This window comes from Pleurodeles waltl, chromosome 4_2, assembly GCF_031143425.1.
Source record: "Pleurodeles waltl isolate 20211129_DDA chromosome 4_2, aPleWal1.hap1.20221129, whole genome shotgun sequence".
NCBI lineage: Eukaryota > Metazoa > Chordata > Amphibia > Caudata > Salamandridae > Pleurodeles > Pleurodeles waltl.
In genome coordinates, this window is record NC_090443.1 from 434,850,541 (window position 1) to 434,874,624 (window position 24,084).

The window sequence follows — 24,084 nt, forward strand, 5'->3', positions numbered from 1 at the left end:
GGGAGAGAAAGAGTATTGTGTCATCAGCATAGGAGAGAACACTGATATTGTGAGAGAGGATGATGCTGGCTAGAGGGATAATGTATGCGTTGAAGACGGTTAGGCTCAAGGAGAATCCCTGCGGAACTCCACAGATGAGTTTGCAGGCATTTGAGGTGTACAGTCCCAGGCTAAATGACTAGGTCCTTCCGGTCAGGACTGAGCAGAACCACAGCACTGCGTGTCCTTGGATTCCGATGTTGGGTAGGTGTTTGTAAGTATGCAATTCTGTATCTTTTGGGATAATCAAGATTTACATTTTAGAGAAAAGGCTTGGAGGTGGAAAAAGATTAAAGGTGGCATCAACCTCCCTGATTATTTTCAGAGCTCACTGGAAAGACGTTTTGGGGGTGAACTGCGGATGTAATGAAGTGGTGGAGCTCAAAAGGCAGCAGTTATGTGGTGGACATATAGCCCAGAAGGATGGCTTCAGGTCTGTAAATGAATAAGGAAACCTCCAGCGCAAACCGCCCTTCCTGGGTAAATTACAGGGTTGTCTTCATGTGGTGCCACATCAAATCTAGTCTGATGGTGTCCTGGTTGTGTGTGCCAATGAAGATGGTGACGTTGTCGCAAGGTAGGTGGGTGCCAGTCTTGAAGGCTTTGAATACGATGTAGCTGGCTTTGAAGATGGTGCGGGTTGGCAAGGGGAGCCCATGGAATTTGATCAGGGTGGGAGTAATGCAGTCATAGTGCTTTAGGGCCCTTAATGAAACATGCAGGGGCATGTTGGGTGTCCTTATTGGGTGAGAGGGGACTGCATGGCATCTAGGAGGCAATGCGGCATGGTTTTGATGCAAAGCAAATGTAAGAGTGCAAGGGCTAGAACAGCAGTTCTCAAGTTGCATTCTGGGAGAAATTATTTCAACTGTTTAAGAAAAAAGAGCGATCAGGCCATATTGGTTTTCTTGATATTTGCTTCTTGAAGCTGGTGTCCAGGATATATCAAAGCGATTTGGCACTGGGTAAAGCAGGGGTTTGAATGCATTCAGATTTATATAATTGAGCCACCTTTGGACTGTTGTCTAACAGAAGGATTTTTTTTTAAATGTGGCTGATCTTCAAGCTTGTGCTGGACATTCAAGTCTAGATGAATGCAGATAGTGTTTCAGGAGTTGGATATCTGGAGCATAGGACAATTTCAGGTAGAGGTGTGCTTTTGTTGGCAGTCAGAAACCCGTTCAGGGGACCACAGGGCCCAACTGAGGTGGTGGAGGCGTTTTACTCCCTCAGGGCTCACACTACTATGGATCCTGCTCAACTGGGACAAGTATCCCTTTCTGCACCGGAAGCTCAGCTAGGCAGAGTAGCTTGAGCAGTCAAGGCTCCTTCAGGGAAAGCTGAGATGCAGATCAGTGAACAGGACTCATAACTAAACGTGCAAGCAGCGCATCAATAAATCAATGTTCAAACACTTGTTTTTGTATAAAAGTAAGTATTTTGAATCTAACTCCATGATCCACATGTAAACAACATTAAGAAAGCAAGAACACAATCCTTGAGGACAGGGCTCTAGTAGTCGTCAGGCCCCTCCCTGTTCTCCCACCAAAGGGGATATATGTTACCCGGAACCCCAAAAGCCCAATTCCCGGCTGACCTGCTCCGGTGGTAGAGAACCTTGCGGTGGTGCAGTGCGGTCCTGTCCTGTATCGGCTTAGTCAGGCTGCACGCAGTCACATGCGGCAGCACCTGGCAGGTGCCAGTTCTCTCCCCAAGCCACGCTACTTACGGATTGAGACGAGCACAGTGCTCCGGCAGTCACGCGGTAAGTCACTTCTCCCTCTGCAGGGAAGGTGGGATGGTTACCTTGCTCCTAAGAGCTAAGTTGGAGCAGTCCACAAGATGCAGTTGGACCCCACCCGGTCTTCTCAGCTTCAGCATCTCCGACGGCCTCTCCTGGCATACAGGGTTGCCACTCCAGTTTTCACACTCCAGTCACGCTGGCCTGATGGGTGTGTCCAAGGTAGCCCCACGTGGCTTCTGGGGTCACCAAGCAAACCCAGCACATGGCAGGGCGCGAAAAATCCACTTGGCCACTCACATTGGTGAGTCTTATTTGATAAGGTCGAGCTATTTTCAATACTTACTCGTCCCTTCTGGCAAGTTGACACTGAACAGGTGTTCTGTTCAGTTGAAAAGTGGAGGGGCAATAAAAGATGCCTTTAAATCTTGTTCTTATGTCAAATTTGCTCTGTTCAGAGACAGTGTCAAAAGTCAGTTTTTCTTACAATTAATTTTCCTTCTGACCGCAGAGTTCCAGGACTTTGTAAGGTGAACTGCGTGACCTGCTGCTTAGAATGTAAAATAAAAGGATATAGGGTGTATGGTTTTTCCTAACACACAACATTTAAATGACTAAGTCAACTGTTCAAACATTTCAAAATATATTTTAGTAGTTGTGAAAGTCCTTTTTTATATTTCTGTGATATGAAAAAATATTTTAATAGGATGAAAACAAATCAGAATACTTTACATGTTGATGTGCAAAGGGTATGTTTTCTGAAACCCAATTCTCACTGATTGTTAATACACTATATAGTTTTATCAGTAAAACTGCAAGTTAATGGAGAGGTTTTTGGACATTTCTTGGAAAGTTACTGTGTGTAGATGACAATATGTTACCACATCAAGGTTTAGTAATATATTTATTAAAATTGGGTGTTTAAACAAGCTGAGAAACACTCCTGCCCTGATGGCAATGTTGTTAGTAAACTAAAAGAAGTCCTAGGTTATGTGGGCTAGACCTCTTGCATATGTGGGCTAGATTCTACTGATGCATGCGCCAAACTTTAGTCTTCTTAATAAAACAAAGAGGTTTTTTTGTACTGCAGAAATGCTGAGTTCACATGTTTGAAGGTGCAATCATGTGAGAATAAAGAAAAAAGCGACTCTGTAAATTATTTGCCTAGGATCACACAATTTGAGACTTGGGTCAAGTACATTACAGTTAGGTCGAGTACATTATTTAAGTTACTTGACCTGCAGGTCTAGTAACATTTTAATGATTTTTTTAGCCCTGCGAGGGCTACAGCCCGATGGGTACGGGGATAGGTTTCTCCTGCCACACTTCTCAATTCACTAAACAGTGGCCCCTCCTGGCATACAAGACCGCCAAGCCACTTCCGCACACTGGCAATGGCCCGATCAGTGAGAGGAGCAGGTTACTCCAACTGCACTTCTAAAGCTCAGTTTACAACAGCCCCTCCTGGCATAGGGGGTCACCAATTCAGTCCGGCACATGGGCTACAGCCCAATCAGTACAGGGATAGGTTCCTCACACCTGCACAGGGAGTTCTCATCCAAGGGCTCCGCTCTAGACCTCACTCCCTCCAACACTCTTCTCTCCCTCACAGGCACACCATTCTTGTTGAACAGGTAGGTGCTGGTGCTCCAGGCTCCAGGGCAGGTGATCTTGGCTTCCCAGATGATGTCCCCTCACCCAGCAGGGAGACTAGAAAGCCGGGTCCCTAGCCCTGATCACAGGTAGACGTCTTACAGAGCTTTCCCTCCTCACGTATCCCGGCTGGCTGCTCAGCAGATGGCAATGTTTTGGGGCAGTAGACTCCACTGCTTAAAGTCCTTTCCCAGACACAAGATGCGATTTAGTGATTGGATCTTTGAAATTTTATGGTGGAGTTCTGCCTCTATGAAATGGATAGATCACCCCTTTCATCTTCATCTTGAAGGATGTCTGTCACAGAAGGCAGGACTCTGAAGCTCAATAACCCACAACAAGATTCATGAGAGTAATCAGAGTAAACACCCCGATGTCAGCCACAGTGATATGTGCAACAAAAGGTTAATCCTGAGCCCTCAGCCCTACTCTTTATGATTCCCTTATCAGCCCCATTCTCCTCTGACATGCGTCCAGGACCCTTCCTTGTGATCTGTCACTGAATTAAAGAACCCTCTCAAATGCACTGGGATTGTCTGGCTCTCCCATCTTCCGGTGCTTGTCCCACCCAGCTTACAGGAATGCAGCGATACACAAATCTGTCTAGGGGGATTCCTCTACTTCTCATGTTTTCACCAGGCAGGCCTGAGCTTCCCAATATGGAACTCAAAGAACTCCATGTAATTTACCAGTGCAGACATTCATGCACTCAGTGTACATCCACAGCACACTCATTGCCTAGTACTGTTATCCTCATGTATTATGCTACTATGAGCAGTCCCAAATGCAGCACACACATTCAATCTGCGCACACTGTTCGGTACTGTCGACTCTCTGTACTGTACCAGAGTGTGTCATTTTAAAACCGCACACTGCTGGCACACACATTTACCATGTGTGCAATGTGCCATACTTCGCTCCCTGTGTAGAGTATTTCCTGTGAGCACACATGCAGTGCACGTTTTTCATCATGCACACACTTCCACATCATCCTGGTGTAGGCCGCAGGTGAGCTAAACACACAGCATCACAAGTTTTTAAAAGGTGAGTTAGCCTGTAGGCCTCACTCCACTCATACAGGGTAAAAATTACCTTTAATAACTATCACTTTTACTGATCACTACACGGCATGCAGCCATCACTGTGCTTGTGCTGCTTGACACCTGGTGAAAACAGTAGCCTTCCACCACTATGAGGATAGTGTTTTGGCTCCCCTTCCTGTCCAACAAGACCACACTCTGTGAGGCAGGCCTATGCCATGGCGCACACGCATGATCCATGTTCACCTTTGGCAAAAAAATCTGCATTAGGGATCCAAAAAATACCACAGTTGGGTACTTAAGAGCAGGTGTTCGGTTTTCCATCCCACCACTGCCATACTGATGAACACTGATGCTGTTATCAGCAAGCAGTATCCCAGGGGGCTCTATGTAGATGTTTAAAGATGAAAAGAAAACAAGGTGAAAAGCTAGTGATGCCACAGTTGATATCGATCTTCCGGGTCCTAGAAGTGCCCATGTAAATTAACTTTTGTTGGTTAGGGAAGAGGACAGCCAATAAAATGGTGCAAGTGAATCCCATTGGAGAATTTAGGATGTGGATAAGGTCTGGATGAAAGACAGTGGTGAAGGGAGTTTAGAAGTCCTGCAAAATCAGGAGGCAGTGGACACATTTATCTGTGGTCAGGGGGGCATCATCAATGATTTTCAAGGTAGCTGCAGGAGGACATTGGCATTGTTGTTATCTTGAAGTTATGCAGACTGTTTTTTTTATGAACTTGCTGATAAATGCTGGGTTTGTGAAGAGCCAGAAGTCACATAAGTCATCAGGCTCTAGTGTGGACTTCTTTCAGTGTGTGAGGATCATCTGTCATGAGAGCTTTTGGAACAATGTGTTCTATGAAGGAGGAGCTCACTATGGTGAGTAGAGATGAGAGAGAATCTCTGAAAAGAGCTTTGAAGGCAAGACATTTTTAGAAGGTTACTTTTAGGGAGAGGAGGATGTTGTTTAGGTCTGAGAGAAACAGGAATTATGGTCCTGCAGCACGCAGGAGTGTGTGTCAAAGGAAATTAAGACTTCAATTTGTCGACTGGAGATAAACTGCTCAACGAGTACTCCAGTTCTAGTTATTTATAGCAATAAGAGGTTCCTTACTAGCTTATTATAAACACTTAAGAGGTTCAATAGACATACTTTGCCAGGAGAAGGAAAGAACCAGAATCATGAATTGAACTGTACATAGAAGTGGGATGTAAAAAACGGATGTGGCCACACAAGCAAAACAGTGTGATCCAATCAACATCAGTATCACTGACTGTTGCCCAAACAGTGCTTCTAGTTCTGTGTTTCTAGGTTATCTTATTAGTAAAGGAATATATCCCTTAAACTCATGGTGGCAAAATGTGCAGGTGCTGCTCCTTTCGATGCATATTCAAAGAGACTCTCACTGTCTCACTTGACATTACCACCAGCATTTCAATCAAGCTTTCAAAAACCTGCATGTGTACAGAAGACCCTACTCCTAACGTCTCCTGATAACCACCATAAAGAAGCTTTGAGGTCTATCACTGAATAACGAAGAAAGGTAGTCATAATGAATACTCAAGATCTCTCTGCCCTTTAATCAACTGTCCCTTTCTCTGCCCCAACGTTCGTTCTTGAAGAACCCTAGTCTAGACGATTCTGAGTATTCGCAGAACTCTCTGACAGCCTCTCCCCTCACATCTGGCAGTTGCCTTTTACCACAACACACCTTGTCCATCCTCCATGTCAGGCTGCTGCTCGTCTGCTTGCATCGCTTTACGGATTTGCATCCGGATAATATCAATTTTGGTCTTACTGTCCTGCAACATCTGCTGGGCTGTCTGGAGAAGCTTTCTGTCCTAGAGGGATAGCATAGGGATAAAGAAAGCAAACAGGTCAAACTATCAGTTTTCAGGTTCAATGTTGGTTGTTTTTCTGTTTCAAAGGAAACTAACTAAAACATTTACCAGAAAAAAACAAAAATCATACATTAACAATATCTGATAAACAGTGTTTGATAAATAGTTTTTATGTATTGTAAAGTGACAAATTAAAAAGTATTTGCCACAATGGGATAAGATTTAATCACACAACTCGAACCAAAATATTACATTTTCTACCCTGACCAAAGGACTGCACAGGATGTCTGTATACATTCTATTACAAGGTGCAACTGCAGCATGTAACAAACACACACATACCATCCATGACCTGATGCTGGACAATCCATAGAACAGTTTTCGAAATAGGTTAACTACTTAAGGTTGCATTTCTTCATTTGAGAAACCACCACAAACCTAAACAGGCTTTGGTCTTTTGGTCTTAAAACCAACACCAAAGCAATTTTAACATTTTGGAGACCTTCCTTTTAATTAAAATGAAAATTAACTTGCTCCCAATCTTTTTATGTAGTTACAGATGAACAGCAGAGGTTTAGCACTCTCAATTTTCTCAGTACAGAATGCACAGATTGGACTCAAATGGATATACTTTTTCCTATGCCATTTTTATAATATTAGCAAACTTAGCTAGTTTAACCTATGTTTGGTAATTAACGTCATGTCAATCACACAAAAGAATTTTAAAATCCATTTGTGGTGGATGAGGGGACTATATTTCAGCACAGAGTGTTTACTATAGACATTATCCAATATAATATGCAACTTAAATTGAGTTACAATAAAATGTTTTGCAAGATTACAAATCTCGCAGCCGCTTCCAGACCTTTCAAGGTTTAGATGATGCACACAATCCCAAACCAGCAGCTTCACCATTTCAGCATCTCTGCAGTGTACACATCATCTTCTAAAAACTATATTTGTATCATCACTGTTTTACATTTAGACGTTTACTCAAAGGCCGCAATGGCCCTACATGGTTTATTTCCTCAAAGAAGGGCACAGTGTTGCTTCACTCATCCTGAAAGTTGAGTGGAGGCACGCTGTTCTATATTCTTAACTCTGAAGACTAAAGAACGAGAACAAGCTTTAATTCGAGAATTAAAAACTTTTAGATTTAAAGGAGATCTCTTTTCTACACGAGGAAGTCGTGAGAGTGACGGCCCCTTTTTCTACTATGAGGAAAACACCTCTAGCATAGCTTGAATCTTCATAGCTTGATCCTTCACCTAGAACAACAAGGGACCAATGACAAGTTGTCCTTCTTCGTTCTGGGAAAAATCAGTGGGAGGCACGGACAAATGCTCCTGACAGTGTGTCATTGTCACATGTGGCGTTTATTAAGCACTTGCAAAAATTACATTACGTGGCCCCATGATAAGGAGTAAATAGCAGGGGTGACAGCTGCATCATGCCCACTTTGAAAGGCTTGAGGGCTTGCCTGGACTATTTCGTAGAGCGAAACACACATGAATGAATGCCAAAGTGTAGCCGTGCACTTCTGCTGTGCCACAGAGTGGAGACTAAGATCATGCACACTTTTACATTGGTACTGCAGGTGTCATTGGGTGCTTTATTGGTGCAGCAGTCTGCAGACAGAGGCATACAGAAGGGTCATGCAAATCAGTGGTAGGGCGGTAGTGGAATATGGACAATTTCCAGAATTGTGGGATCACTCATTTCTTGAGGAAATAGGAAAGGGATTGTGACAGTGTAAAGAGCTGCTGCTACTGGGAGTTGTACAACAAGAGAATCTCTTAGTGCTAATGCATGATTGTCTGCTGTATTTCAGTGTGACTGCAAAGCTGAGAAGAAACCACTGGCAGATGATATAGAGGAGCTTGAATAGGAATCTGTCTTAAATATAAACCAATTGTATCTCCATGAGAATTTAGCTGATCATGCCTTACCATGTTAAGTCTCAAGTTACAGGTCAGCGGTATGGAAGCCTAATGAGAAGAGACTCAGTGCTGAGTTTAGAATAAACAGAGTTGGGAAAGGATAGGTGAAATATCCCTGTCATTTGATTCAGTTCAAGTAACATTTCAATTAACAAAAAAGACTACTAGTGGTAATTTTACTGATGGGTAAAGTGTGGAAAAAGTATCTCAATATCGACCCTGGGGCAAGTAAAAGGGCTCTCGGCTGGCTGTCAAAGTGCCAGCTATCTGGCTGCAGGTGTCCATTGCAGTTGGTTTAGTTCCTGAAACTATGAAGCGGTAGACCAACGGCGCTGGCACAATTGATTGTATGTGAGGGACCCAAAAACGAATCAGAACCCAGTCACGTTGAGCTAACCACACTGCGATAACAAACATATGTAGGTCATTACCCACCAGCAGAGAGGGGAAGGACACTACCATAGAGGAGCATGCCGGTATTAGCACCAATAACACAGCCACGGAGGCTGACATCACAAATGTCCTGCAAGCTTACAAAAGACCCTTGCAATTGAGATTGAGGAGGAAAATTTGGTTCTTTTAAAGGGAATTTCAAGGGGTCTCTGACAACAATACTACAGTAGTTGCTATTGTAATTGCTCTGGCAAGTGTAACATCACTGCAATAAAGGACTACCTCTGTTCTGTATTCCATTACATTTACAGGCAGATGTGTTAAACATCTGCCTATGTGGTGCTATCTTTTGGTTACAAATTCCAAATATTTTCAAAATATACCAGAAAGCCTGGAGTTTATAAACATGTTAATATATACTTGTTTGTTGCAAATGTTTTCACATATTTATCAACTTGTTTAACAAGGAACATATTAATATAGACCACTAAAATTAATAAAATTAAAATAAAGGTTATGTGCTCCAGCATAGATTAACCACCACTTTTTGAGATGGGCAGATCTTCATTTGCCCTTTACAAGTGCTTCATGTTTCGCCTGGATGGGTGCTGTCGTTATGATTGTTAACTGCTACCAATATTGTTTGTGACTGTACGGCCTAACACAATGAACTATCTTTGGATCACAATACAAATGTATGCATATGTTTAATTTGGATATGCCCACACCCTATCGTGCCTCCACCCTACACCAAAACTTGACATGATCATGCATAGTTGGGAGATACTTTTTGTAGAATTTTGTGAGGACTGCTCAAAGGATCCAAAGATAAAAGGAACACTAAATATCCAATTAAAGAGGAGTTGAAGACTGAATGTTAAAAACAGATTGCCAAACTGGAAATGCATATTTGTTTTTAATTAATTTTGATATCAATGTATTTCAGTGTTCTAACAAATATCAAAATTAACTCATTTCCCACAATTTAACTCTATTCATTCAAAAACAAATAACGAACCTTTAAGCATTAAAAGACGGTGATTACCTAAGGAAGGAAGGGAAGCAGCTGGGTGGATCTAGTACTTTGGGTACTTGGATGTGAGGGGTGTTACATAACCTCAATGATCAATAACAACCAATCTGTCCATAACCATTATCTAGAAACCCTAATGTGCCTTGATACAAATCCACAATAGACTGCCACACACCTTCTGATGTTAATGCTTTGCCCTAGAGTTTGCAAGTGACACTGTGAAAGGATTCCCTGCTCATCCAGATCTACTTAGTCTGCAATATTTAGTTTTGATTAGATTTTTGTTCTAAAGAAATGAATATGTCAATCCAATACGAGATTAACGACATGTTAAAAAATGACTGCTGCTGGAAATAATCGCCACGCTAGAGCAGAAAGATCTTGCCTTTTTATGGGTGGGAGAATGAAAAAAAGCATGCACTAAAATCTCATAATACACTAGGATAACTTTAAAGAAAAGATTACACTGAATGATCCCAAGGAGCACTACAGGGCAATGAAACATTCAGAATAGCAAAATGCTAGAAGCTACAAAAAACTAAATACATGTTTTGAAATGAGACCCCATAAAAAGAGAGAGAAAAGACCATATAGTGTAGGAGGTTGTGAGACCAGCCAGCATGGGGCTGAAATTCGGTTTCTTACTTTGGTGGATCCATTGGAGTACATCTGGATCATGTTTTCTTCCCCCTGCTTGACCTTCAATTCGATGTTCAGCTGCTTCTCAAGTCCTGCAATCCGATTCTTGGAAGCAGCAGAACGGCTGATACTTCCTGGTGACAGAGGGACATCTGGAGAAGAAGAGACAAATTTACAATAGGTCTGTTTCCACTGCTAGTCTTGCTGCTTGAGATTTCTAAATTTAGCCCACGTCAACCTTTTACTTCAGATATTTAAAGGTCTTCTTACCTAAATCCTGCATAGCAACTACATGTCTGTTGATCAGCACTGAAGAAGAAACAAGTTACTTACTGGTGACTACAGTTCTCCAGCAATTCTATCTTTCGTAGAATTACATGCTTCCATCATTCCACGTCATTGAGCTTGGAGTCCTAAGTTAACCTTCAAAAAGCATCTCCCAATGAAGGGCTCAGAGGACTGCCAATATTAACAATTTCTTAACCAAACAGCTTCAAAAAGAAAGACCTAAACTTCAGGCAATCACCTTCCAACATGCTTTGTAAACACCACTCCCACCAGTGACCACTGTACCTCATATTTTGTAGCATAAGTATGAAAGGAACATGTTTCATCTCCAGCACTGAATCTTTTATAGATTCACATGCTTGAATCACAGGGTGGCATGGTGAGCAAAAGAACAATGGATTAAACCCAGATTTGAGACTGGGGGTGAGTGTTTGCATTGTTCAGCACTCCGTCCATCATCCTTTTGTGTTGCTAAAGTTGCCCTAAGTGGGAAGGGTATGCCCAGACGTGGGTCCCTTGCTCACTGTGCCAATGGATTCAAGCTAGCCTGGCTGATGAAGGGTAATACCCTGAAACCGGTCCTAGGATGCTTGTTTCCGGTCCAGGGAGGACCTGGCCTAGCAGTTCGGGCTGGACTGATCCCATGAGGAACAGGGTCAAGACTGATTTGCATATGGCTGGGTCCAAACTGGGGTGGCATGGTGAGCAAAAGAACAATGGATCAAACCCAGATCTGTGACTGGGGGGGTGAGTGTTTGCATTGTTCAGCACTCCGTCCATCCTCCTTTTGTGTTGCTAAAGTGAATCACAGTAGTAAGCAGTATGTAAATGGTAATGGCTATATACGAAGAATGCATAAAATATGTAACATTTCTCATGCATGTACAGTGGGTAAGGCTTGTCATTAAATGGCTAGTCCAACCACAGACTGGACATTACATCATCTAGGCGTTAACTTGGTGTGAAGCTGTGGTGATAGCGCCACGTTGTTTCCCTAAATATATCCGACAAAGGCATATACCCTCTAATCGTACACACTGCTGCAGTACAACTGAGAGGACAAAGAGCTTTATTATGGCAGAAGGTAATCACTCCTGACATTGATCTGATGATTCCTTGTTTTAATAGGGCTTAGCCCCTTTGAGGGTGTCCTACAGAAGCATCTATTTAGTCCGTTTTTTCTATTAGCTTTCCAAACGTTACAGGATTGTCAATGTAGAACTTAAGACATCTTTTTATGTCAAGAGAATCTAAGGCCCTTTCTGTGGCATTCGGCGGTTCTGAAAAAAAATTATTTAGTACCACTGATTCATGGAGATGAACACTTAACAGCATCTTTGGTATAAATCTCAGGTTAGTGCGTGCAGAGAACTGATTTATACTTACAAAATTTCACAAGAGATCCTTAATTAAAAAAGCCTGCATTACGCTTGCCTTCTGGGTAGCTGTTAAACCGAACAGAGTAGGGATTTTCCAATATAGAAACTAAGGGCCTGATTTAGATGTTGCGGAGGGGAATACTCCATCACAAATGTGATGGATACTTCGTCTGCTGTATTACAATCCCATTCTATCCTATCGGGATCGTAATAAGGTGGATGGGATAGAGTTGCGTTTGTGACGGAGTATCCCATCCGCCAACATCTAAATCAGCCTTGAGAATGGGTTCAAATGGGCTCTTCATCAGTTTATTTAGAATGTGCTGACCTCCCATTTGATCACTGGAGGTCAAACACGTGGGGATGTCCTAAAAACCCCTTTGAGGAACTGTTTGACGATCCTTTCTGAAAACAAAGAAGGGATATTGGCAACTGTTTTTAAGCCTAACTGAGCTAAGTGTAACAAATAAAGCAAGATTTGATTATGGTCAGATGTTGGTGAATAAAGACCCTTACAAACCATGAATTATCATGTGGAGGAAGGATTCAGAGAGATGTTGGATTGTGGGGCCTAAACTGGATAGTTTGCATTACTACAGAGACAACCTTAGGAAGTCCCATAAGGCAAGCCAAGATGCATTTCTTTGTCCAAATGGAAGCCAGTGCTTACATGATTGTTTGGCATCTCCCTCCTTCCCCCCCACCCATGCCAAATGTGTCAATAATTGCTATGAATTTACCTCTTTTTTGGAGGTTTTTAAAAAAAGCATCATATAGAAAATGGTCTGTTACATAGGCTTCAATGGGTAGTTTACAGCCCTATTGAAGCTCTATCAATTAACAAGAAAAATCCACCAATATTATCTTGGGGCGAACTACTGTTACATGGAGCTGGATGTTCTGTTACTGTTACTGCAGGATGGTCATTTACAATTTTTAATCAGCATCCAGATATATTCCTCCATGTCAACTTGTGGACATGAAGGTCCACCACCTCATATAATCTCTCTCATCATGGGGGTCCTGACATTTTACTCTGAGCCCCTTTGGACTTGTATCTGTCAAGGTACCCTCATCTTCAGAATCATCTTCCATCTCAAGAATGTGTGGGGGAAAATTATACCTTGCTTAGAGAGAGATCTGAAGGAAGTAACAGTAACACTCACTTTTCTAATAAAAGTCAGAGAACCTTTTTTTCTGCTGACAGAAACATCAATTTTTTGGGGATACCTTTCCCTGAGGTCTCGATGAGGGGAGTGTAATCGATGGTGTAATGGTCATCGTGGTTGATGGAGGAATCAACATCAGCAAAGGGGTGGTGGGAATGGGGTCTTCGTTTTTTAAAGATGTTTTTATCAATGTTGTGTTCATTGTCAACAGCATGGTTGACGCAGGAGATTTAGTTGAAGTAATTTTCGGCCATGAAGATGTAATAAACGATTGAGAAGTTGACAGTGACATGAGATTAGGCTGCAGGGAAGTTGTCTACACGGAGACTTAAATGGTACAGCAAGCTGGGACTTCATGATAGCACCTCTTCACGTGGTTATATTGTCCTATTCAGCTTCTTGTCAGAAATGTTTAATGCCTTAAATAAGGGATCCCAGATGTAGAGGGCAATTCCTGCACTGATAATCCTGCTTTAGACACCACACCTTAGCCCAGGTAACGCTTTTGAGGCTTTATCATTGAAGAAGAATGATTTTTTTTAAAGGAATTAGCAAACCTTTTGACTTTACCAATTCTGTTCAGCGTTGGAAAAAAGGAAAACAGGTGTGTTGCCGAAGCTTAACAGCATGGGCAAAAAAAAAAGCCAAAAATAGTTCTTTGTGAAGAATCAAGTGCATTGCCAAGCATGGGTGTACATACATCATGAAGTTGCAGCAATTTCTGCTTTTTTAAAAAATGTACCCATTACAAGATTGATAACACTAACCTAGGAGGAAAAAAAGTGAACCATGAGCAATATCTCCATAAGCCCTGTAGTACGTTGCAGCTAAAGGGCCCTTCAAATAAGAAAAAAGTTAAAAAGAAAAAAAAAAAAGAAAGCAACAGGGGGGGGCAACAAAGAATCAGGGTGCAAAATGGAGGGAAACCACGGTGCAGAGTGAGCAATAGAGGAACTTGGAAAGGGGGTTTAATTTGCTTTACTATTAAGAAGGTAAGCAGGGCGAGGAAGGGCCAGGAAGAAACAGAAAAAACAGAAAAAATGAGAGCGCCGGTTCGGTCGAGGATGTTAGAACATTTTCTTCTGCTTAGCTTACAATGGCCAATCTCCTCAGTCTTATTTGCAGATGCATTCTTATCTTTAAGGTAACAAGGATCAGAAGTGTTCCTTATTGCAGGTTTCTAGCTATTACATAGAACACTACATGCATGCTTGCTGCACACATCTGAACTGAATCAGCTGAAATAAAGTGAAGCTGTAATAGCTCAGAATTTTATTTAAACAGGGAATATTCAGCCATCCCCTAGGGTGGACACCAGCCTAAAAGAAAGAAAAAAGCCCTTTAGTGGATGTTTAATGTTCTAACAAAATGAGGCGTATGGTGAGATATTGCAAGGCACTCTCTTCCGGTATGTTTTAGCAGTTTCATTTAGCTTTTTCATTTCTTCCATTTTCAGAACTGGTTGCTTGGGTAAATATGTGAAGATAGTTAAACTGCTGCAGAATTTGTGTGGACAGGTGTGACACCTTTGCTGTAGGGGATGTGAGAGAAGATGTGTCACTTCTGTTGTAGATGCAGTGTGGACAGGTGTACCACCTCTGCCATAGAGGGATGTGTGGGCAGGAGTACTCCCTTTACTGTGGGGAATGTGCAGACAAATGTAGCATTTCTGTTGTAGATGCTGTTTGGACAGGTGCATCATCTCTGCCATAGGGGATGTGTGAACAGATGTACCATTTCTGCTGCAAGGGACGTGTGGACAGGTGTACCACCTCTGCTGTAGGGTAGGGGCAGACAAATGTACCAGTTCTGTTGTAGATGGTGTTTGGACAGGTATATCACCTCTGCTACAGGAGATGTGTGGACAGGTGTTCCACCTCTGCATAGGGGATGTTTGCACAGGTGTACCACCTCTGCTGCAGGGGATGTGAGGGCACATGCACCACCTCTACCGTGAGCGTTGTATCTAGTGCGTTAATCACCCGTGAGGATATCCAGCACTGAGCTGGCTGCTCAGAGGTTAGTCAAAGAGCCAGGTCTTGAGCCCCATTCCTTGAGGGAGGATTTTGTTATGAGGTGGATGGGGAGACTGAAGTATGACGCATGAGCAAATATACCACTTCTGTTGTAAGTGCTGTGTTGGCAAGTGTACCACTTCTGACGCAGATGTGTGGACAAGTGTACCACTTCAGCTGAAGGGGATGTGTGAGCAGATTTACCACAGATATACCACTTCTTTCGTCTGTACTTTGGGGGAGGCGTACCGTCACTGCTACAGGTGTTGCAACTATAGGTGTCACCCCTGCTGTAGTTGCAAAGTGCACCTGTGTATTAACCTCTATAAGTGCTGTAAAAGTAAAGTATGTACTACATCTGCTGCAGAAGCTGTGTGAACAAGTGTACAACCTCTTTGCACGCACCCTTGCTGCACTGTGAATAGGTTTATTAGCTCAATGTGCCACCTTTACCATGTGACACGTGCACCACCTCTTCTAAATATGTTGCCTGGAAAAGCGTTTCATCTCTGCTGTAGGTGCAGTTCAGACAGGTGCACCACATCTGCTGCAGGTGTATGAAAACATATGCAGATTCTGGGTCCTACGGCGGCCACTCTGTGTGACCTAGTGAGTATCCAATATAAGGCTGTAGTTGGGTACACCGTTTTTTATGGTAGGGTTCTCCACCTGATTGTTAGTACAGCCCCTCCACTTTAGCCAATATATGTCTACTTACAATAACAGCTAAGGGCAAACGCTTAAAGACGAACAAAATATCATTTTTTGTTCCCAGAAATGTTGCAGCTGTTTTAAAACAAGAGCCTAGACAAAATCTGCTGGCTGACAGAACGTTCTGAGCATTAAAAATTGTCCCATGTTTTTGCACTCTACAGAGCAACGTGATCGTCAAAACTCTATTGCACACAAAATAATTTACTCTAAAGGAAGCGCCTAGGCTTTTATATACATGGATCTGAAGCGCTACAGAAATATATGGAAAAAGCAAGTTGAACAGACACGTTCTGCAATGGCAAAGGTGGAGACATCGGCTTCTTTTAATAAGACAGAGATAACGTGAATTCAAAAATACAGCAGAGCTGTTTCTTAGGATGTATCATGGAACCACGCACGCGGCAACCACGCATGCCCGAACAACGCGGTCCGAATGATGCCTGCGTTGTTTCCACGCATGCCTTTACAATGATTTTTTGTTGTAAAGGCATGCCTACCAAAGACATGATTGTCGCATGCCACCTCCCCACCCTAAAACAGAAGTACCCTGACCCCACCTCACTTAAAAACTACCCCAATACCCCCAGCCCAAAAAATAAAACAACTCCACCCCTAAAATGAAAATGTCACTTACCCAGTGTACATCTGTTCGTGGCATCAGTCGCTGGAGATTCACATGTTCTGCATAGCTCGCCAACTGGTGTTGGGTCGGAGTGTTACAAGTTGTTTTTCTTCGAAGAAGTCTTTCGAGTCACGGGACCGAGTGACTCCTCCTTCTGTCTCCATTGCGCATGGGCGTTGACTCCATCTTCGATTGTTTTCCCCGCAGAGGGTGAGGTAGGAGTTGTATTGTAGTAATAGTGCCCATGCAATGGAGTGACTAAGTATGTACCTATTTAAGGCTAAAATAATATATATACAAATATACAAAGTTGAAGCTAACTTCCTAATTGCTACAGGCTCCCGGGGAGGTGGGTGGGCACATGTGAATCTCCAGCGACTGATGCCACGAACAGATGTACACTGGGTAAGTGACATTTTCAGTTCGATGGCATCTGTCGCTGTAGATACACATGTTCTGCATAGACTAGTAAGCAGTTATCTCCCCAAAAGCGGTGGTTCAGCCTGTAGGAATGGAAGTGGTTTGAAATAACGTTCTTAATACGGCTTGACCTACTGTGGCTTGCTGTGCGGATAGCACGTCTATACAGTAGTGCTTGGTGAACGTGTGTGGCGTAGACCATGTGGCTGCCTTACATATTTCTTGCATTGGGATGTTTCCTAGAAAGGCCATGGTAGCACCTTTTTTTCTGGTTGAGTGTGCCCTTGGTGTAATGGGCAGTTGTCGTTTTGCTTTAAGGTAGCAGATTTGGATGCATTTAACTATCCATCTGGCTATACCTTGTTTTGATATTGGGTTTCCTGCACGAGGTTTTTGGAATGCAATAAATAGTTGTTTAGTCTTTCTGATGTTTTTTGTTCTGTCAATGTAGTACATTAATGCTCTTTTGACATCTAATGTATGTAGTGCCCTCTCAGCTACGGAATCTGGCTGTGGGAAGAACACTGGTAGTTCCACTGTTTGATTTAGGTGGAACGGTGAAATAACCTTGGGTAAAAATTTAGGATTAGTCCTTAGGACGACTTTATTTTTGTGTAGTTGTATAAAAGGTTCTTGTATTGTAAACGCCTGAATTTCGCTTACTCTTCTTAGAGATGTAATGGCGATGAGAAATGCAACCTTCCAGGTGAGGAACTGTATTTCGCAAGAGTGCATGGGTTCAAAAGGTGGACCCATGAGTCTTGTTAAGACAACATTTAAGTTCCATGAAGGAACAGGTGGTGTTCTTGGTGGTATAATTCTTTTAAGCCCTTCCATGAATGCTTTAATGACTGGTATCCTATATAGGGAAGTTGAATAGGTAGTCTGCAGGTATGCAGATATTGCCGCAAGGTGTATTTTAATGGAAGAGAAGGCTAGGCTAGATTTCTGTAAGTGAAGCAAGTAACCCACTACATCCTTTGGAGTTGCGTGTATAGGTAGGATCTGATTATGATGGCAGTAACAGACAAACCTGTTCCATTTACTTGCATAGCAGTGCCTAGTGGACGGCCTTCTGGCTTGCTTTATGACTTCCATACATTCTTGGGTAAGTTGTAAGTGTCCGAATTCTAGGATTTCAGGAGCCAGATTGCTAGATTCAGCGATGCTGGATCTGGATGTCTGATCTGTCGGTTGTGTTGTGTTAACAGATCCGGCCTGTTGGGCAATTTGATGTGGGGTACTACTGATAGGTCTAGCAGTGTTGTGTACCAGGGTTGCCTTGCCCAAGTTGGTGCTATTAAAATGAGTTTGAGTTTGTTTTGACTCAATTTGTTTACCAGATAAGGAGGGAGAGGAAGAAAAGCGTAGGCAAATATCCCTGACCAGTTCATCCATAGGGCATTGCCTTGGGACTGCCTGTGTGGGTATCTGGATGCGAAGTTTTGGCATTTTGCGTTCTCTCTTGTTGCAAACAAGTCTATTTGAGGTGTTCCCCAGAGTCTGAAGTAAGTGTTTAGAACTTGGGGGTGAATTTCCCATTCGTGGACTTGTTGGTGATCTCGAGAGAGATTGTCTGCAAGTTGATTCTGGATCCCTGGAATGAACTGCGCTATTAGGCGAATGTGGTTGTGAATTGCCCATCGCCATATTTTCTGTGCTAGAAGACTCAACTGCGTTGAGTGTGTGCCCCCCTGTTTGTTTAGATAATACATAGTTGTCATGTTGTCTGTTTTGACAAGAATGTATTTGTGAGTTATAATTGGTTGGAAAGCCCACAATGCGTGAAAAACTGCTAGCATTTCTAGGTGATTTATGTGCAGTTTTGTTTGATGTACGTTCCATTGTCCTTGTATGCTGTGTTGATCGAGGTGTGCTCCCCACCCTGTCATGGAAGCATCTGTTGTTATTACGTATTGTGGCACTGGGTCTTGGAATGGCCGCCCTTAGTTTAAATTTATACTGTTCCACCATAGAAGCGAGAGGTAAGTTTGGCGGTCTATCAACACCAGATCTAGAAGGTGACCCTGTGCTTGTGACCATTGTGATGCTAGGCACTGTTGTAAGGGCCTCATGTGTAGTCTTGCGTTCGGGACAATGGCTATGCATGAAGACATCATGCCTAGGAGTTGTAATATCATCTTTGCTTGTATTGTTTGCGTTGGATACATGCGTTGTATGATCTTGTTGAAATTTTGAATTCTTTGTGGACTTGGAGTGGCTACTCCTTTTGTTGTGTCTATTATGGCTCCCAGGTATTGTTGTACTTTGCACGGCAAAATGTTGGATTTTGCAAAGTTGACGGTGAAACCTAGTTTGTAGAGGGTTTGTATGATTTGATTTGTGTGTTGTAAGCACCTTGTTAGTGAATTGGTTTTGATTAGCCAATCGTCTAGATATGGGAATACATGTATTTGCTGCCTTCTGATGTGTGCAGCCACTACTGCTAGACATTTTGTAAAGACTCTTGGTGCGGTTGTTAAACCAAAAGGCAATACTTTGAATTGGTAATGTATTCCTTTGAATACGAACCGTAGGTATTTTCTGTGAGATGGATGTATTGGTATATGGAAATACGCGTCCTTGAGATCTAAGGTTGTCATGTAGTCCTGTAGTTTTAGCAATGGTAACACCTCTTGTAGCGTGACCATGTGAAAGTGGTCTGATTTGATGTAGGTGTTTAGTATTCTGAGGTCTAGGATTGGTCTCAGTGTTTTGTCCTTTTTTGGTATTAAGAAGTACAGTGAATAGACTCCTGTGTTTGTCTGTGTGATTGGTACTAACTCGATTGCATTCTTTTGCAATAGTGCTTGAACTTCTATTTCCAGAAGGTCGGAATGTTGTTTTGACAATTTCTGTGCTTTTGGTGGTATGTTTGGAGGGAATTGTAGGAATTCTATGCAATAACCATGTTGGATAATTGCTAAGACCCAAGTGTCTGTAGTTATTTCCTCCCATGCTTTGTAATAATGACCTATTCTTCCCCCCACTGGTGTTGTGTGGAGGGGGTGAGTGACATCTGAGTCACTGCTTGGTTGTAGGGGTTTTGGGGCTTTGAATTTTCCCTCTATTCCTAGGGAATTGCCCTCCTCTGTATTGGCCCCGAAAGCCTCCCCTGTACTGTCCCTGGTAGCTGGACGGTGTTGCCTGAGAGGTGCTGGCTTGTGTGGCCTGACCCCGAAACCCCCCTCGAAAGGGTGTCTTGCGGAAGGTGTTGTAGGTTCCTCTGCTCTGCGGGGAGTAGAGTGCGCCCATGGCTTTAGCAGTGTCAGTGTCTTTTTTAAGTTTTTCGATTGCCGTGTCCACTTCTGGTCCGAACAGTTGTTTTTCGTTGAATGGCATATTGAGCACTGCCTGCTGTATCTCTGGTTTGAACCCAGACGTTCTTAGCCATGCGTGCCTTCTAATGGTCACAGATGTATTAATTGTTCTTGCAGCTGTGTCTGCTGCGTCCATAGAAGATCGTATCTGGTTATTAGATATGTTCTGTCCTTCCTCAACCACCTGCTTTGCCCTTTTTTGAAGTTCCTTGGGTAGATGCTCGATGAGGTGTTGCATCTCATCCCAATGGGCTCTGTCATAGCGCGCAAGTAGTGCTTGAGAGTTAGCGATGCGCCACTGGTTTGCAGCTTGTACTGCGACTCTTTTCCCAGCTGCATCGAACTTGCGGCTCTCTTTATCTGGGGGTGGTGCGTCCCCAGATGTGTGGGAGTTGGCTCTCTTCCGAGCTGCTCCCACTACGACGGAATCTGGTGGCAGCTGTGTGATGATGAAAACAGGGTCTGTAGGAGGTGCTTTATATTTCTTGTCCACCCTTGGCGTTATTGCCCTACTTTTGACCGGCTCCTTGAAGATTTCCTTTGCGTGCCGAAACATACCTGGCAGCATAGGCAGGCTTTGGTAGGAGCTGTGGGTGGAGGAGAGGGTGTTGAATAAAAAGTCATCCTCGACTTGTTCTGAGTGGAGGTTTACGTTGTGGAATTGTGCTGCTCTAGCCACCACTTGAGAATATGCTGTGCTGTCCTCAGGTGGTGAGGGCTTTGTTGGATATGCCTCCGGACTGTTGTCCGACACTGGGGCGTCATATAAGTCCCAAGCGTCTTGATCCTGGTCACCTTGGCTCATGGTGGTGTGAGCCGGGGAATGTGACGGAGTTTGCGCTGGTGAGACGTTAAGTACAGGTGGAGGAGAGGGTGGCGGAGTCCCCTTTTTCACCATTTTTGTTTGTGGCGCCTGTTCTGTTTGAAACTCCAGTCTCCTTTTTCTCCTAATAGGGGGAAGGGTGCTTATTCTTCCTGTTCCCTGCTGTATGAAAATACGTTTTTGCGTATGGTCCACTTCGGTGGATTGCAGCTCTTCCTCAAACCTATGCTTCCGCATCTGAGAGGACAGTGATTGCTCCTCTGTATAAGAGCCTGGACCTGGGTCGGTTACGGGTTGTTTCGGCACCGAAACCCTGCCTGTATCTTTTTTCGGCTCCAAGGTGGCTTTTTTCTTTTTTGGAGTCGAAACCTCTCGGCGTCGAGCCGTTTCTACACCGCTATCTTGGTGTCGTTGCTTCTCTCCAGCACTTTCTCGATCCCGAGAAGGCTGCGTGCCAGTGTCTCGACCAGAGTCGGACGATCTCGGCACTGTTTTGGCCTTTTTCGGTGCCGATGGTCGGTCACCGAACTTATGGGTGGAGCCATGGCCTGGTGGCAGTGGCGTCCCCTGGGCCTTGTCACTTTTTTTATGTGTTGTTTTCGACGTCTTACTCACGGTTCTTTGATCGTCGAATTCCTCGGAGTCCGATTCTCGGAGCGACAGGAACACGTCCGAACCCGATGGCGGAAAGAAAACAATCGAAGATGGAGTCGACGCCCATGCGCAATGGAGACAGAAGGAGGAGTCACTCGGTCCCGTGACTCGAAAGACTTCTTCGAAGAAAAACAACTTGTAACACTCCGACCCAACACCAGATGGCGAGCTATGCAGAACATGTGTATCTACAGCGACAGATGCCATCGAACACAAAATTTCCCGACCCCCCCCCACCCAGCCCCTAAAAACAGAAGTAACCCGACCACCACCCTTAAAAACTACCCCGATACCCCCACCCACCCTGAACACTAAACCCGACCCCCAAAAATGACACCAAACCCCTAAAAACAAAATTACCCCGACACCCCCGCCCCTGAAAACATAAGTACCCCTACCCCTAACCTTTAAAAACTACCTCAATACCCCTACCCACCCTGAGCCCTAAAACCGATCCCGCACCCCTCAAAAATAAAACTACCCAACCCCTAAAAACAAAATTACCCTGACCCCCCCCTCCACCGCCGCCCCTAAAAACCCGACCCCTGCCTGCCCTGAATACAAAATTACCACAACCACCCACCCCATCCCTAAACACCCGACCCCCTCACCAGCCCTAAATACAAAATTACCCCACCCCTAAAAACCCATCCCCACCCTAATTACAAAAGTAAACTGATCCCTCCAACCCCCACTCATAATAACCCACCCTAAATACAAAATTACCCCAACTCCCCACCCCCGCCCCTAAAAACCTGACCCCCCCACCTGCCCTGAATACAAAATTACCCCAAAACCCCCCCTAAAAACCGAACCCTCCCGCCCCACCAAATACAAAATTACCCAGACCTCCCCACTCCCAGACCCTAAAAACAAATTAACACCGGGCCCCAACCCACCCTAAAAACCATAGAACTGATCCCCCCCACCCATGCCCCTTTAAAAAATGAAAATAAAATAAAAAAACTAACCACCCCAAACCCTTAACTCCCGCCCCACCCCTAAAAAAGTACCGCCAACCCTGCCCCAGCCCCACTTACCTGACTGCGTCTTCTCCCGATGGATCTTCCTTCTTCTCTGCTTTAACCACGCATGTGCGTTGTTTAGCACATGCGTGGTTAAGGCGGGGAAAAAGACCTGCGTTGTTCAGGCAAGCGTCGTTCCGCTTGCGTGAACGCCACAGGCGTGGTTCCAGACGTGTTGTCTCGGATCTTTCCCAAAGGAACATCAACAAAACCCAGAAATCACCTAGTCCCGACACGCGAGCTCCAGAAACTTTCAGCAAAACAGGATACACTACATTATGTAGCAACTTCCTTTCAGCAAAAGTAAGACAAAGCACTGGCAAAGTCAACAGGTCTCGGTGTAAGTGACCTGTTGACTTTGCCAGTGCAAACGAACTGAAAAGGGGGTCGGGGAGGGGCTGAAGGAACACAGAGGGCGGGAGAAGCACACCGGTGAGATGAGGAGTAAGGGGAGCAGTGAAGGGCAAAGGACGTGGCCTTATGGCCAGAGTTGGCCAATTTGGAACTGCGAACCAGGTTACTTTCCCAGCATTGGCTCAACATCATGTGATTCTGTGAACATCACTTATCCTCCCAATGCCTAAAAAAGGAACGCGACCGTGTGTGTGATGCAGCTGCTGCTCAATGTTAACAGAAACACATGAATGAAACACAAAAGTGGAGTGTTGGGTTAACTCGGAAAAACACTGTGCTTGCGAGCAAAATGGAGTGGCGAGGCAGGGGAGAGAAGAATACAATGAAGATGGCTAGATAAAACATGCACTCTCAGAGTGCTTCAACTAAAGAGAAGAAAAGAGTTCCTGAAATGCAAGCCCTCAGAGGAAACAAGGAAGCTATGCTACAGTGGAGGGAGAAAGACATGATAGTCAAACTTAAAAATATAAAGTCAGCGAACAGAAAGCAAGTGAGCCACAAACAAAAAACACAATGGTAATCTGTGGGTGAAATGCATTCCTAGATAGGTTTTCACATATCCTCAATATGTCTTTGCAATCAGTAGACTTCGACCTATTAAACCATCTTTTTGATCATTCCATGTTTTTGCAGGCAATTTCTTACAAGTTTTGCAGTCTTTGGCATTAACATTAGGGTAGAGGCAGTAAAAGCACTCCTTATGGGGAACTTCTACATTTGCGAGTTGTAGGCCCTGAAGTGGGCTTACTTTGGATATTTCTCTCAGCAAAGAATCTCAATGACATCAAAGTCTGAAGGCAGCAGTCCCTGAAGGAAAAGTGCCAGTAGAGATAAAAATGTGGAGCAGAATCAGAAAATCATTTTGTAGAAAAAAGAAGAGCATGACAAACTCAGAGGCACGCTGACCTCTGGGGGGAGTGA

The 24,084-nt window shown here is 43.8% G+C and overlaps 1 protein-coding gene across 3 annotated transcripts in view; it reads right to left on the bottom strand.

Moving 5' to 3' along the window:
- Window positions 1-24,084, bottom strand: part of PKN1 (protein kinase N1) — a 461,693-nt gene that overhangs the window by 231,939 nt on the left and 205,670 nt on the right. For all 3 annotated transcript variants that reach the window (XM_069231709.1, XM_069231708.1, XM_069231707.1), the window contains exons 3-4: window positions 10,327-10,472; window positions 6,186-6,315 (exon numbers count right to left, since the gene is read on the bottom strand). In XM_069231709.1, coding sequence (XP_069087810.1) covers window positions 6,186-6,315; window positions 10,327-10,472 — 276 coding nt within the window. The remainder of the gene's footprint in view (window positions 1-6,185; window positions 6,316-10,326; window positions 10,473-24,084) is intronic.